This window comes from Pogoniulus pusillus, chromosome 30 (assembly GCF_015220805.1).
Source record: "Pogoniulus pusillus isolate bPogPus1 chromosome 30, bPogPus1.pri, whole genome shotgun sequence".
NCBI classification, from domain to species: Eukaryota; Metazoa; Chordata; class Aves; order Piciformes; family Lybiidae; genus Pogoniulus; species Pogoniulus pusillus.
The window spans coordinates 3,975,743-3,990,071 of NC_087293.1; the positions used below are offsets into that span (position 1 = coordinate 3,975,743).

A 14,329-nucleotide genomic window follows, 5' to 3' on the forward strand; every position below is an offset into this window, starting at 1 on the left:
TATGTGAACAGCCTCTTGTTCTCTGCCAGTTCTGGAGAGCCAGAAGCACAACACACAGGAGGCTCCATCTTCATTTCCTGACTTGCCTTTTGAAGTTGTACTTTTTTCTCAGGCAGATCACTAAAACTAACTGCTAAAGAGCTCTCTGTGTTCTATTTTGTACCTTCAAAGAACTGATGAAATATTTTCTTCCTCTTCCAGCTAAAAGAGTTAGTTTGAAATTATCTTCTTTTTCCCTTCCCCCCCCCACATGAACAGGGAGAGCTTGGACCCAGCCTTTGCAAAGTCTCAGTAAGAAATGCTGAGAGCTCCAGGAGGAAGACAGTGCTCTAGTACCCTCAGCTGTAAATACTGACTAAGAGTAGCTTTTAAACAGCAAAGAGTGCTCTAGTACCCTCAGCTGTAAATACTAAGATTAGCTTTTAAACAGCAAAGACAGTGCTCTAGTACCCTCAGCTGTAAATACTGACTAAGATTAGCTTTTAAACAGCAAAGACAGTGCTCTAGTACCCTCAGCTGTAAATACTGACTAAGATTAGCTTTTAAACAGCAAAGACAGTGCTCTAGTACCCTCAGCTGTAAATACTAAGATTAGCTTTTAAACAGCAAAGACAGTGCTCTAGTACCCTCAGCTGTAAATATACTAAGATTAGCTTTTAAACAGCAAAGACAGTGCTCTAGTACCCTCAGCTGTAAATACTAAGATTAGCTTTCAAATAGCAAAGACAGTGCTCTAGTACCCTCAGCTGTAAATACTAAGATTAGCTTTTAAACAGCAAAGACAGTGCTCTAGTACCCTCAGCTGTAAATATACTAAGATTAGCTTTTAAATAGCATTACAGTTCTGGGCTACTCAATTGAAGAGAGATGCTGAGATGCTGGAATGTGTCCAGAGAAGGGCAATGAAGCTGGTGAGGGGCCTGGAGCACAGCTCTGTGAGAAGAGGCTGAAGGAGCTGGGGGTATCACAGTATCACCAAGATTGGAAGAGACCTCATAGATCATCAAGTCCAACCCTTTACCACAGAGCTCAAGGCTAGACCATGGCACCAAGTGCCACGTCCAATCCTGCCTGAAGGAGGCTCAGGGCTGACCTCATTGGGAGGCTGTAGCCAGGTGGGGTTGGTCTCTTCTGCCAGGCAAGCAGCAACAGAACAAGGGGACACATTCTCAAGTTGTGCCAGGGGAGGTCTAGGCTGGATGTTAGGAGGAAGTTGCTGGCAGAGAGAGTGATTGGCATTGGAATGGGCTGCCCAGGGAGGTGGTGGAGTCGCTGTCCCTGGAGGTGTTCAAGCAAAGCCTGGATGAGGCACTTAGTGCCATGGTCTACTTGATTGGCTAGGGCTGGGTGCTAGGTTGGAGTGGATGATCTTGGAGGTCTCTTCCAGGCTGGTTGATTCTGTACTTATGGCATTTATTTTGTTCTTAACAGCTTTATTACTTCTGGGAGTTAACACTGCCACTTGGTAGCACCAGAAAACCTGTGCATAGGCTCAGGCTCCAGTGTTACCTTTGTGGTAATGCAGTTGCTTCACTAAGCTGTTTTGCATACTGTAACTAAGCAGCAAATGGCATAAACATGCTAAACACTTGCTGAAGAGGAGGAAAATCATTTCACTCACAATTGCACAGGGAAGGAAAAAAAAAAAAAAGAGTCCAAAAATATTATGGAGCTAAGGAAGAGAAGGAGCATTCTGTTCAGTAAAACTGGATTTGAATATTGCTCACTCACAAAAAAAGTCATTATTCTGGCATGTATTGGGCACTCCTTCCAGCCAGTGTGCGAGGCAGATTGGCTGGGACAAAAATACACAGGCATTCCCTACTTCTACCAACCTGGTTGATTCTATAAGCCTATTCTTCACTGCTGAAATGGATTCAACATAAAAGCTTGAATCTCTGTGCTAGGTTCCTTACTGTCAGGTAGTTAAAATGGTTGAGGAGAGGCTCTGTAGGAAAACAATTTAACATGCAGCTAACACATCCAAACTTGGAGCATTCAGAGTAGCATTCAGCAAGAAAAATCCATTTATAACTTCTTAGCAGAAACATGAACTGAGGTTTCCTTTCAGAAATCTTTTAGAGCAGTTGGTTACAAAGCATCCTACTCATAGCTGTTTGGTTTTTTTTCCCCCCCTCTCATGAGCCATAACAAAGCACATTTGTCTCAAATAGTCTGGTCAGTTACCAGATTTCATTCTAAGCAATTAAAGATTAAATTGAATTGCAAGGATAACAAAAACCCAAGAAAGCCAAAACCAAAAGATAAATCCTAAGCCAACACTTACCCAAGGAAAGCAAGCAACTGAAACTCAGCAGCACCAAAAAGAATACCCAATAGAGTACAAATATAGCTTCAACATATATTCATGGTCTGTCTAGAAATGTCTTTGATGTTAAACCTCCTATGGCAGACTTAGCATTTTTTATAATTCATTTCCTATGGAAACTAATGAGCTTAAGGGTGAAATTACCTCATTGAAAGTCAAAATGGTGAAGTGTGAAGAAGAGAAGGATGACCTGAAAAGCAGATTTAGACGCAATCTTTGCATATTAAGCATTGCTGTGGGAAATAGTATAATTAGTTTGCTTCAGAAGTTATTTCTTGGAATTGTGCAAGTGCTATTTTGGCTCCCCAGCCTCATGCAGAAAGAATGCTAGATAAAACAGGTGGGGAAAATGCAGATACCCCACACAGTCTTCTTAACAATCAAGAGGTCTTTCTCCTAATTTCCAGTAACAGTGACTGCTGGTTTATTTTTAGAGGGCAGACTGTATATAATAAGGTCCCCTTCTGGCAAGAATTTTGAGGAGGCCACAAGAAACCAGATTTTCAGAGCACAATTTAGAATTGAGCATTCTCTTCTCAAATGCCTAACTCCTTAGACTTGAATCGTTTTCTTTCCCTAAGCTCTTGCTGTAGGCTAAGCCATCTGCACCACACAGTTCTGTGGACGCCTGGAAACTGGTACAAAACGGATGCACTTTGCTTGCAGAGCAAACGAGCTGATGACTGAGCTCCAACTGTAGAAGGGAACTTAAAGATCATCCAGGTCTAACCTCCCTGCCATGGGCAGGGACAGCTTCCACTAGACTAGGTTGCTCAAGGCCTCATCCAATCTGGCCTTGAATACTTCAAGGGAGGGGGCACTCACAACCTCCCTGGGCAACCTGTCCATTTCTGTGGTGAGAGAATATGCCACAGAAGAAACAGACAACTTCAGGGGACTTTTTTTTTCCTCTTTCTTTTTTTAATTAATAACTTCTTAGTTCAGGAAAAAAATAAATCACAAAAGAGAACTGGAAGAACTACTCTCCACCTCCTTTATAAAAGAAACTTCCTCAAAGAGAGAGACTACAGACCTCATTAACCACCACATCAAGCCCTATCGTAACCACCTTGGTTTTCCACAACATCTACTCTACCACATTTCATGCTTAGCTTCCAAATATCTCTTATAAAGGAGGTGGGGGTGTGCTTTAGACAGGTTAAAAATATGCTGCACCTTTACAGTATTTAAACAACACCAAGCATAGTTCATACATTTATCACATTAACTATCACCTGGCAACCATACATTTAAAAAGGTCTAGTGTATAGAGTATGTAATACCCATGACAGATACTCTTACTTACTTAAGAGCATATAAAGATCAGGATTTATTCACCCTCCCCATCTGCAAGTTAATTTCTCATCTCTTCCTGGTACAATATAAATGACCAAAACCCAAAACCCCTTCATTCCATTGCACTACTGCAACCCTATATGCATAGAAAGGCAGATTAATTATCCGTGACAGGGAAAAGGAAGAGGCCTTTACAAAAGGAATTCAAAGAACCTCTACTGCACAGGTAGTTTAGATGTTAAGCACATGAGTTTTGTTGTTGGGGGTGGTTTTGCCCCCCCACTTTTCTTCCCCCCTCAAATCTCCCTTCAAGTCACATAATACATCCCTCTACAAACAGAGCTTGAGCGAGTGCAGGGGAGGTTGTACATAGCACTGTAGACATGTTATTCTTGACCAACATCAAAGAAAAGCTTCAGTACAAGAGGCTTGAACACTAACACAGTGACAAGTCTAAGCTGAAAGCCCATCTGGGGTGTGGGAAGTGGTGAATGAGAATGCAAAGCACATTTCTGCATATAATGTGCAAAGGCTTGATCTCCACAACTGCACTCGATTTGCTACATGCACAGCCAGAGATGAAAACAAGACCAAAACCAGCTGGGAATGGTTGTCCTGAGAAGATACAATAACAATACAAAAATATCCTAACATAAAATACAAATACAGAAGCAACAGAACATTGTTAATCATACTAAAAGACAGAAACGCACTGTTGTCGTTAAAAGAAGTTTTCAAGTATTATTCCAGATCCAATTTCAATCCTACTCACAGGAGAAAATGCCCAGAGATAAGGAAGAGAAGTCCACACCAAAGTGTATTTTTAATAGCATATGGGCATGGTCACCAGACCCATCCTTGCACCAGCTATTGGAAAAAATAGAACCCAACAGAAATGCATCATTCTACTTAGCACTTGGAGCAAGATGTGCGTTACTAGAAGCGGTTGTTTCATTCCTTGACACTAGTAGCCATGATGTGCTGCATGGTTTGTGCTCCATTACGTATAACATGAGATATTGTGCCTACAACTTCTGAACATCAAAGTGTAAATCCTGCTCATAACATAAGGCATACTTAAAACCAACATGGAATCTCCAGAGGTAACTGTGGATGCTTTCTTCTTGTTCTGTTTCACTCTTCTAAGGTATGAGATTAAAAAAAGTGGTCCCAGTTGAGGTTTGTCAACATCAGCTACCAGATCATGATCAAGCAGATCAGAACATGCCAGTTTGGTGGGAGTGGCTGGGTGCCTTGAGGTGGGATTTGTTTGGGTTTTATTAACATGATACTTGAGCCTCGTTTAGGAGCCTCCTCCCAAATGAGCTCTGCAGAAGGTGTGAAAAGAAACCCCACATTTTTCCTGTCAGTGACACCAGAGTTCCCCTTCATCATCTCTACCCAGAAATGCCTCCGTATTGCTACAACTTCTCCAAACAATTATTTCCTCCTCCCTGTATTCTGCTTTAAATGACAGCTTTTTCTACGTGTTCACCAGTGTATGCATGCTAGAGAACAGCTGCATGGCAGAGGTACCTATTCAGCAGACAGCATCAAAGAACCCAAAAGAAATAAAATATAAACCAGTGTGTCCTACTGGCTGCTCTACATCCAAAGCACTGTTTGGTCTTCTGATATAAAACACTACAGAAGTACTATTAGCAGAAGTCTGTTCTGCTTCAAGTATTACCCCAACTTTAACTGTGATTTTTTTCAAAGCTTTGTGCAATTCTTTTTCTTTTTTTTTTCTCGCAATTTCACATGAATAAAAACATCAATACCACTAAAACTAAGAAAAGAAACTCCACTACTTCCACTCTAACACTGCACAGAGGGCAGAAGCTTTCAGTTGAAAGAGCTGTTGAACTTGAGGTGGCTTATTGACACGATTCCTAGCCCAAATGCAATGGGGTAGCAACAAAGTATCAGACTGCAGGTCTGAAGTTACAAATGTACACTGACAACTTCCTTCTTAAATATTAATGGCTCTTGAAATATTCATCAGACACTCTCAACAAAACACTTCTACTTTAAGTCTAAGGATTTCTCTGAAGTTTCTTCACAAGTAGTGCAAATACACTCCTTATTCTTAGGTCTTCCCAAGATATGGCTGGTTTGGGTGTGTTTGACTTCTGCGCGTGGTCTTCGCCGAAGCGATTCAGGAACGCTGTAGTCGTGAGGATGGAACTTGCTGGACTTGCTTGCAAAAAGAAAGGAACCAAACTCTACCTTATTCATGTACAGCTGTAAAATTCTACAAGTCAAAAAGATCACACCAGATGACCTGATGCAAAAGTTATTGATTCCCTGCTATGGGAGGGGGAATTGAGAAGATCCCCTGAAAACTCAGAACTGTACAAGCAGTGTAACAGGGTTTTGTCCCCTCTCTACAGACTACAAGTGTTCAGTTCTTGAATCGTGTTTGTTCACAAATGTGATTGAATTTCCTAGGGATAAAAAAAAAAAAGGAAAGAAAGAAAGCAAGCAAATGTTAAAATGTCAGAGAGCTCTCAGCAGTCAGGCAACAAGAGTCAGCATCTTTCACAGTATGTTTTCGATGTTAAACAGTTTAAAGCAGAACATTTACACGCCAACATATCTGTTTTTCAGAACCTGCTTGGATGCTACTCTACCACTGTGTTATCTGTAACAAGATTTTCAACATCTCTCCTCCTAATCCTTGTTCATTTTATTATGCATACAGAAAACCAGTTATTAAAAGCATTCCTCTGCATACTTCAAACCCAGGAGGCAATTAAAACAGGAATCAGCAAATTAATTTTGCCCTGTGAGACATTAGTAATTTTCAGTAGACAGCATTACACAAGTCATTAAGAACAAGAATTAACCAGGCTAATAATCTATTTCAGCATAAACATGTTCTTTCACTCGCTTAGAATCTTCTTCTGGAATAGAAAAAGAAGTTTTTCTCATGGTGTATTATTTAGGCATTATGGGAATGGCAAGCCTCTCTTTGTGAATGAAACAGACCACACAATTCTTGCCAAGTCTCAAAAACATCTCACTATCCATTTTTTCTTTCCTCTTAGGTTATACAGCCCCTGACACATAACCTGAAACAAGGGTGTTGAGCGTAAATAAACACATGTGGAAGAGACAAGGCAAGACCATACATTTTCTCCCTGTTGCTGAGTTAGATCAAAGAGTAGAAGGGAACCTCACCTACATAACCAAACTTCAGACTGGACGTGAGGAGGAAGTAATTCACCGTGAGAGTGGTGAGAGCCTGGAATGGGTTGCCCAGGGAGGTGGCTGAGGCCTCATCCCTGGAGGTGTTTAGGGCCAGGCTGGAGACTGTGGGCAGCCTGCTCTAGGGAAGGGTGTCCCTGCCCCATGACAGAAGGGTTGGAAATAGATGGTCCTTGTAGTCCCTTCCAACCCTGATTGATTCTGTGAAACTACTTAGTGAAGTTTATCTCCATAAGAAATCCAAACCCACACTTAACTGGCCTTCTGTGAATGGAATGGCAGGACTGCTTGTTTTAGGGATTTTAGGAACCAAGAGCAGCAGCCAGCAGCATTCATAGAATCAAGGAATCAGTCAGGGTTGGAAAGGACCACAAGGATCATCTAGCTCCAACCCCCCTGCCATGGGCAGGGACACCCTACCCTAGAGCAGAGTTGAGTTCTAGGAACAGCTCATTATTAAAAATGGGAAAAAAAAGAGAAGAAACCAAAGCAAACAAAGAGAAAAGGCCCTGAGTCACTTCTGTTCTAGATGGACACAAACAAAGGCAAGTGGTGAGTACTTTGATAGTGAATTAAGTCTCAATCACATCAACCAAAAACTCCTCTGGGAACAGAGCCAGTCCTATAATGTGAAGGCAGAGAGAGCAGTGCTGCTTTCAACTCCACCTGCAACCTACATCCCAAATTATTTTTGAAAGTGGTTTGGTAAAAGCCCCTGAATCTGTAAGAGATTGGGAATGAATATTTTACAGTATTTTACAAGTCTTTCTTATCATCTGCTTGCCTAAGCTGTGCAGATTGCCTATTTTCAACCTATACTACCTGAAATATTAAAGAAATTATGCTAAGTGTATGTTCATGCAGCACAAGGAAGATGCTGCAGAGCCTACTATTCATTAAAGCAATTTCACAATAAGGGGATAACAGCTCCTCTATCTGGAATTGCTTAGAGATTTATTCATAAACCAAGAAGGACTTTTCTATGTTCTTCAGAACCAGTTTGCTCTGATTGTGCTGGTTTGAGGCTAACTGGAATATTTTACTGAGAAAAAAATAAATCCTTAGTTGTGAGAAAGAAGAAAAAAAAAACAAACCCAACAGTACCCTGTATAACCCATTCTGCTGCTGACAAATTCAACTAGTCAAAATGTAGGTAAGACACTCACTTCTCACACACTTCTCAGCTAGCTCTCAGTTCTGCTCCTTTCTGGCACACTGGTCTCTGTGGTTGCCTCTGCCTTAACTCTAATCCAACCTAACCCTTTTTCCTCTGACCTCCTTGCTGTCTTTTTGACATCTCACCTTGGATCTCCAGATTTATCATGTGAGATATACATGGGTTGATCTGGTTATTTCTGAAGGGAGGGAAAGAGTGGGGGTGGGGTGGAGGAGGTTTGGGTCAGAGCCCTCCTGGCAATCTGATTGTTCTGAGAGGGGTATTGTGTTTCTGTATGACTTCTAACTTGCATATACACAAATATATACAGTTATATATGTGCTAGTTTGAGCCTAGCTGAGATATTTTGGTGAGAAGAATTAGATGATAGGCTCTGAAAAGGAAACAATGGTGATGTCTACTTCACTCATAGGCTTGCTGAGATGTATAAGAACAAAGACATAGATAACAGAGTCTCTCTGGGCTTTGAGCTGCACTTTTCTCTCTAACTTGCTGCCTGACTAATCCTTCTGCCTCCTAATCCCCCTGGCCAACTCTGCAAACTCACCTTGAACATAAGGCAAAGTCTGGGGTAAGGTAGAGAGGTGGGAAGAGGGTGTAAGGGTGGTTGAGAGCCCCTCCTGTGGACTCTGGTTTCTGGGAGGGCTGTTGTGTTTCTGTATCACCTTTTTAACTTGTGTATTTCTGTATATATTGTAAATAGCTGCTTGTATCTTGTGCTAAGCTGTAAATACAAAGCTTCATTCGATTTCCAGGTCGACTGAGTCTAGTCTGGATGATTTTCTTAAGTGTGGGGGGGGAGGGGCAAGTAACACCCAAACCATCACAATATACATGCTTGTAAAATGTGCTAAGCTGTAAATACAGCTTCATTCCTTAACTTCCAGCCAGCTGAGTCTAGTCTGGGTTATTTCATAAGAATGGGGGAGTGGGCAATATCCAAACCATCACACTGATGTAAATAATTTGTGTTTCGTATCAGAAGTCTTTAATATTTCTCTTACCACATGTACCTCTGTTTATAAGAATGAAATTGTATTGATTGGAAGTGACCTTGAATTTCATTACATCAAGGACCTTGATTTATTTTGGATAGATATTTCTCACCAATGACCATACACCAGGAGTCCACATCCCTTAAATGTATAATCCTCTATTTCTCAAGTGTATTTAATCTCTTTTCAGGCTCGGTATTTCATTCTCACTACATGCCAGATTGCTTGGGTCTGAGGCATATGAATCATAGAATCAAGCAGATTGGAAGAGACCTCCAGGATCATCCAGTCCAACCTAGCACCCAGCTCTGTCCAATCAACTAGACCATGGCACTATGTGCCTCATCCAGGCTTTTCTTGAACACACCACCTCCCTCGGCAGCCCATTCCAATGCCAATCACTCTCTCTGCCAACAACTTCCTCCTAACATCCAGCTTAGACCTCCCCTGGCACAACTTGAGACTGTGTCCCCTTGTTCTGTTGCTCGCTGTCTGGGAGAAGAGACCAACCCCACCTGGCTACAGCCTCCCTTCAGGTAGTTAGTAGACAGCAATGAGGTCACCCCTGAGCCTCCTCTTCTTCAGGCTGCACACCCCCAGCTCCCTCAGACTCTCCTCATAGGGTTTGTGTTTCAGGCCCCTCACCAGCCTTGTTGCCCTTCTCTGGACACGTTCCAGCACCTCAACATCTCTCTTGAATTGAGGAGCCCAGAACTGGACACAGCACTCAAGGTGTGGCCTGACCCCAAAATACCTCCAAAACCAGGGCTGCCAAGCCACACCAGGTTCCTAATGTTACATGTTCCAATCTTCTCTTGATGCAGATTATTGCCATAGACTTATCCCTTCGAAGTATGCTAGAAGAGTCTCTCAGAGTTTCAAATGGAAATTGCACAGGGATAATTACTGCATATACAGTGTTTTTAAGAAGCATCCAGACATGAGAAAATGAGATGCTGCTTCAGTGGGAGAATAGGAATGAAGGGGCAGCTGTGGGTGGACAAGACTCAAGAAGCATCAGCAATGGATTACATCAATTTCCCAGAGCTGGCAGCGTCCTTCTGATGGGCACAGAGTTGTGTTAAAAACAACCAGAAAAGCCCCCAGAGCTTATCCACATTTTGCTTACGCTGCAGCAGTGTTACTCATGCAGTTCCTGACACGTCCAAGGTTGCTTTGTTGCTGTTTTTTTAAGAGGAGACAAACCCCCCAAACCTCCTCCCAAACTAACTTACATGGCATGGTGTGCTTTGACCTGAGTCCGACAGTTGCGCCCCCAGTAGCAATCAGGACGTGATGTGACAGTTACTACAAAAAGAGCAAATGAAAAGCTGCATTTAATATCAAAGGTATTAAATAAGGTGATGCAGATTATTTTAGAGCAGACTTCGTAGAGAAACAAGACATAACTGGGCAAGAAATGACTGCAGGCTAGAGCACCTTTCTAGAAACAAAGCAAAGAGTGGAGGACAAAAACTGATCCTGAATATTAGGCTCACAGAGACTTCACCATGAGAGGATTTGGTTCTCAAAGATGTCAAGTGATATTTTACCATTCAGTTCAACAGAGATGGGCTTTACACTAAGGACATTGGGCATATGTTTAGAAACATGTACATACAAAAGGAAAATGTATTCACTTGTGTAGTCTGTTGGGTTTCCTCTACTTTTACATACATTATAACTCAGCTGTCCAGCTGAAATTAAAACCAATACTAAGGAGAAAAAAGGCAGACTGACTGCCTCTCATTAGGCACAGCAGCAGAAGCAGAGTTCTCAGCAGTTAAAAACAGAAAAGCTGCTGCTAACAACAGGAACTAGATGGAAAAAAGTAACATCTAAAAGTAGGCTGTTGGAAGAGCTTCTGTTACCAACAGATTTAGGGCCTGAAGTAGGCACAGTTGCTTGCATGCTGTTTGCTACTAAAACTGTAACTGTAAACAGATTTAGAATGAATTTTTGAAGACATTCTTGTTCTTAGTTGAGAGTTGGCAAAATGTGAAATTATTCAGGAGGGGCAGCATTTTATATATTTAAATGGGGAGATAAATTGTAGCAACTCCTTCCTGCTGACTATATTCTGTATTTTACTGAATTCCTCTTTTCACTATGCAGATATTTATTCTACAGATGAGGAATCATACTGAAAGAAAAGATTCTATTAGGGAGTCTGACAGTACTTAGCAGCTGACAAATAAAGCAATCAGCATTAAGACGTCAGCCCTAGGCTACAGGAAGGTGCTGAAACCCCAAGGATACAAGGCAAACAACTGACTTTAACTCTTGAAATGACTTTTCTCCCTCGCTGTGCAAAGCAATCCCCACCTGGCAATTCAGCAACAGGAATATTCTGCCTGTACTGGTAGGCAAGTTCTCGAAAGCTGCGAAGGCCACAACAGTAGCAAAGCACTGTGTTCCCAGTAACTCTGTAATCTGCAGAGGAAACCAGTTTGTACATCATGTCAGTGTGAGGCTTGAGAAAACAGATTTCACCAAACCATGGTGGTGGCACTGGCTATGCACACAGAACTTCAAACCTCTTGATAACGTTGCCCAGTTACACATGTAAAGAAAAATTGAGCATAACACGTACCTGACAACATAAAAACTCCTCTTTGAAGAGCTAAGAGACTTTCATTTAACAGATTTTTCCATGTCAAACCCCTGGATGCCAGGTAATCCTGTAAAGAGCAATTTAAGTGTTTAATCTAGAAAAGCCTCCAAGACTAAAGAGTGACCAAGCCATTCAGCCACTCAATAGTTCCAAATCTAATCAGGTTTTCAAATTGATTAATGCTGATTACAAGTAAAACTTGAGTATCTTTAACTTAATTAGCATAACACTTTCAGATCACCAATAAAATCTTCCACTTAGTATCCTTCTTCCTCCCCACAGCAGATTCCCACTTATGTCAAAAAGAATCCCAACAGCTTCATTTCAGTCACTCAATTTACCTTAAAATCAAGATTTAATCCAGTTTACTTAACTTAGATAACTCAGTTGTGGTATGGGCAAAATATTTTCCATGCAACCTAGTATGAAATTTAACTTGTCTGGGAAAAAGAAAAACCAAACATTTAATAAGCCTTGTCTTCCTTCTAGCATTTTTTCCCTCTTAATTAATACTTTCTATGTTTAGACTGTAGGAATTGGCTTCCCTAAGTGTTTCATCAAAGTGAAATTCTTCTATGATTTAACAACCAAACATATCTTATGCTACAGTGTGGCTGTCAGTCACTTAACCTCAAATTTAAAAGTTATGTCTAGAATTTCAGCCTTCTTGGCACCTGTCAGACATACACATGGGAGAAATTAAACATTGGGATTGCATGAAAGTGTTTGCTTCCTTGTTAATTTGGCTGGTATAGGAAGAACTGATGCTAAACAGAAAAACATGTCTAGAATACAATACTCTTACACGGAGAGAGAAGGAGCCAGATTATCACCCCAAAATGCTTCCAGTCTAGACACAGTTATAACTTTAGTCCAGCTGAATGTTTAGGGCTCACTTAATTTGCCTTTTAGTGGCTCAATGCTGCCACCATAACAGTTAAGCAGCACATCACTACTGTTTCACAGAGGAGTAAATCTTAAACCTTGTACAGTTATTATTATACATAATGATTTTTAAACATACCTTCAGGATATCTGACTCATAGTGGTTGTTATTTAGGACTCCATCTAAACACTTATCACCAAGATTTATCTCTAATCAGAAGAAGAAGAAGAAATGTTACTATCTCATCCTCCAATCCCATAGTGCTCCCATGGTTCTTGTCTCCTGAACTAATGTCCACTGACTCATGTGATGCCCAAGGGAATCACAGAATGTTAGGAGCTTGGAAGAGACCTCCAGAGTCCAACCCCACTTCCTGCCAAAGCAGGATCACTTAGGGCAGGCTGCACAGGAACACATTCAGGTAGGTTTTGAGTATCCAGAGAAGGAGACTCTAAACCTCTCTGGGCAGCCTCTTCCAGTGCTCTTTCACTATCACCATAAAGAAGTGTTGAGGTGGAACCTCCTGTGTTCCAGCTTGTACCCACTGTTCCTTGTCCTACCACTGGGCACTGACAAAAAGTGCCCAGTACCTTCATCTTGACACTCACCCCCAGATAGACTTATAGACATTAATAAGATCCCTCCTCAGCTTTCTCTTCTCAGGACTAAAAAGCTCCAGTTCTCTCAGTCTTTATTCACAGGAGAGATGTTCAAGTCCCCCAACCATCCTCATAGTTGGATTCTTCCCAGCAGATCCCTGTCCCTCTTGAACTATGGAGTCCAAAACTGGATGCAGTACTCTAGGTGTGGGTCTCACTGGGGCAGAGTAGAGGGGGAAGAGAACCTCTGCAGACCTGCTGGACACATGTCTGCATTCACCATATGCTAAAACACACGATATATAATGTCAAGTAGCAAGGAAAACCAAGACATTGATCTTTTACAATTCCACTTTTGGCCCACAAACACTCCTACTGATCTGCACAAATTAACAGTGCTATTAAAGCACATTTCATTAGCCTCAAACTGCTGCCAGCTCATTTCAACTGTTCTAATGTATTGTTTAAAAAACATCTATAACCTTGAGTTTCTGAAGCCTGTTTAAGGGGGCAATGTCCTTTGCTAATCATAGACTCAGTTGGGTTGAAAGAGACATTAAATATCAGCTAGTTCCAATTTCCCTGCCATAGGTAGGAACATCCTCTACTAGATCAGATTGTTGAGAGCCTGATCCAACCTGGCCTTGAACATTGCCAGGCTTGGAGCCTCCAGAACTTCTCTGGGCAACCTATTCCAATGCCTCACCACTCCTCACAGGGAAGAATTTCTTCCTAATGTCTAACCTACATGGAGCTTCCAGTTCGAAGCCATTACCGGTTGTCCAGTTAACATCAGCTGTACAGTGCCCTTGCCTGGGTTTGTAAGAGTCTCTTACTAGCTGAAATACAACATAATACTTTTTATATGGGAAAACATTGTGCTTAAAAAGTGTAGTTTCCAAGCCAAGTATGATATGAAGACAAGAAGTTAAATCCTCTCAAAGCTAAAACACATACCACTTGATTTTTTTTGTTTGTGATGCAAGGACACAGCATTTGTTTTCTTTAGCATGACTGTGCTACAAACTCAGCTATTTTATCTCTTAAATTACTTCAAGTTTAAAACAGACAGACAGACATTATTGCAAAGTGAGCAGGCTCATAAGAAATAGACTATTTCACAATACCACAGAATGGTGCCAAACAGCCAAAGCATGCCATCCGAGTGCAGCCCCAGTACAAGTGACAGAAGGGTTGCAGACAAACTGTACCTGTAAAATAAT

At 41.5% G+C, this 14,329-nt stretch overlaps 1 protein-coding gene across 2 annotated transcripts in view; it reads right to left on the reverse strand.

The window, feature by feature from the left end:
- Window positions 1-3,228: 3,228 nt before the first annotated feature.
- Window positions 3,229-14,329, reverse strand: part of CHFR (checkpoint with forkhead and ring finger domains) — a 30,902-nt gene continuing 19,801 nt past the window's right edge. For both annotated transcript variants that reach the window (XM_064168117.1, XM_064168116.1), the window contains exons 13-18: window positions 14,234-14,317; window positions 12,646-12,716; window positions 11,601-11,688; window positions 11,333-11,440; window positions 10,243-10,315; window positions 3,229-6,072 (exon numbers count right to left, since the gene is read on the reverse strand). In XM_064168117.1, coding sequence (XP_064024187.1) covers window positions 6,030-6,072; window positions 10,243-10,315; window positions 11,333-11,440; window positions 11,601-11,688; window positions 12,646-12,716; window positions 14,234-14,317 — 467 coding nt within the window. In that variant the 3' untranslated portion in view covers window positions 3,229-6,029. The remainder of the gene's footprint in view (window positions 6,073-10,242; window positions 10,316-11,332; window positions 11,441-11,600; window positions 11,689-12,645; window positions 12,717-14,233; window positions 14,318-14,329) is intronic.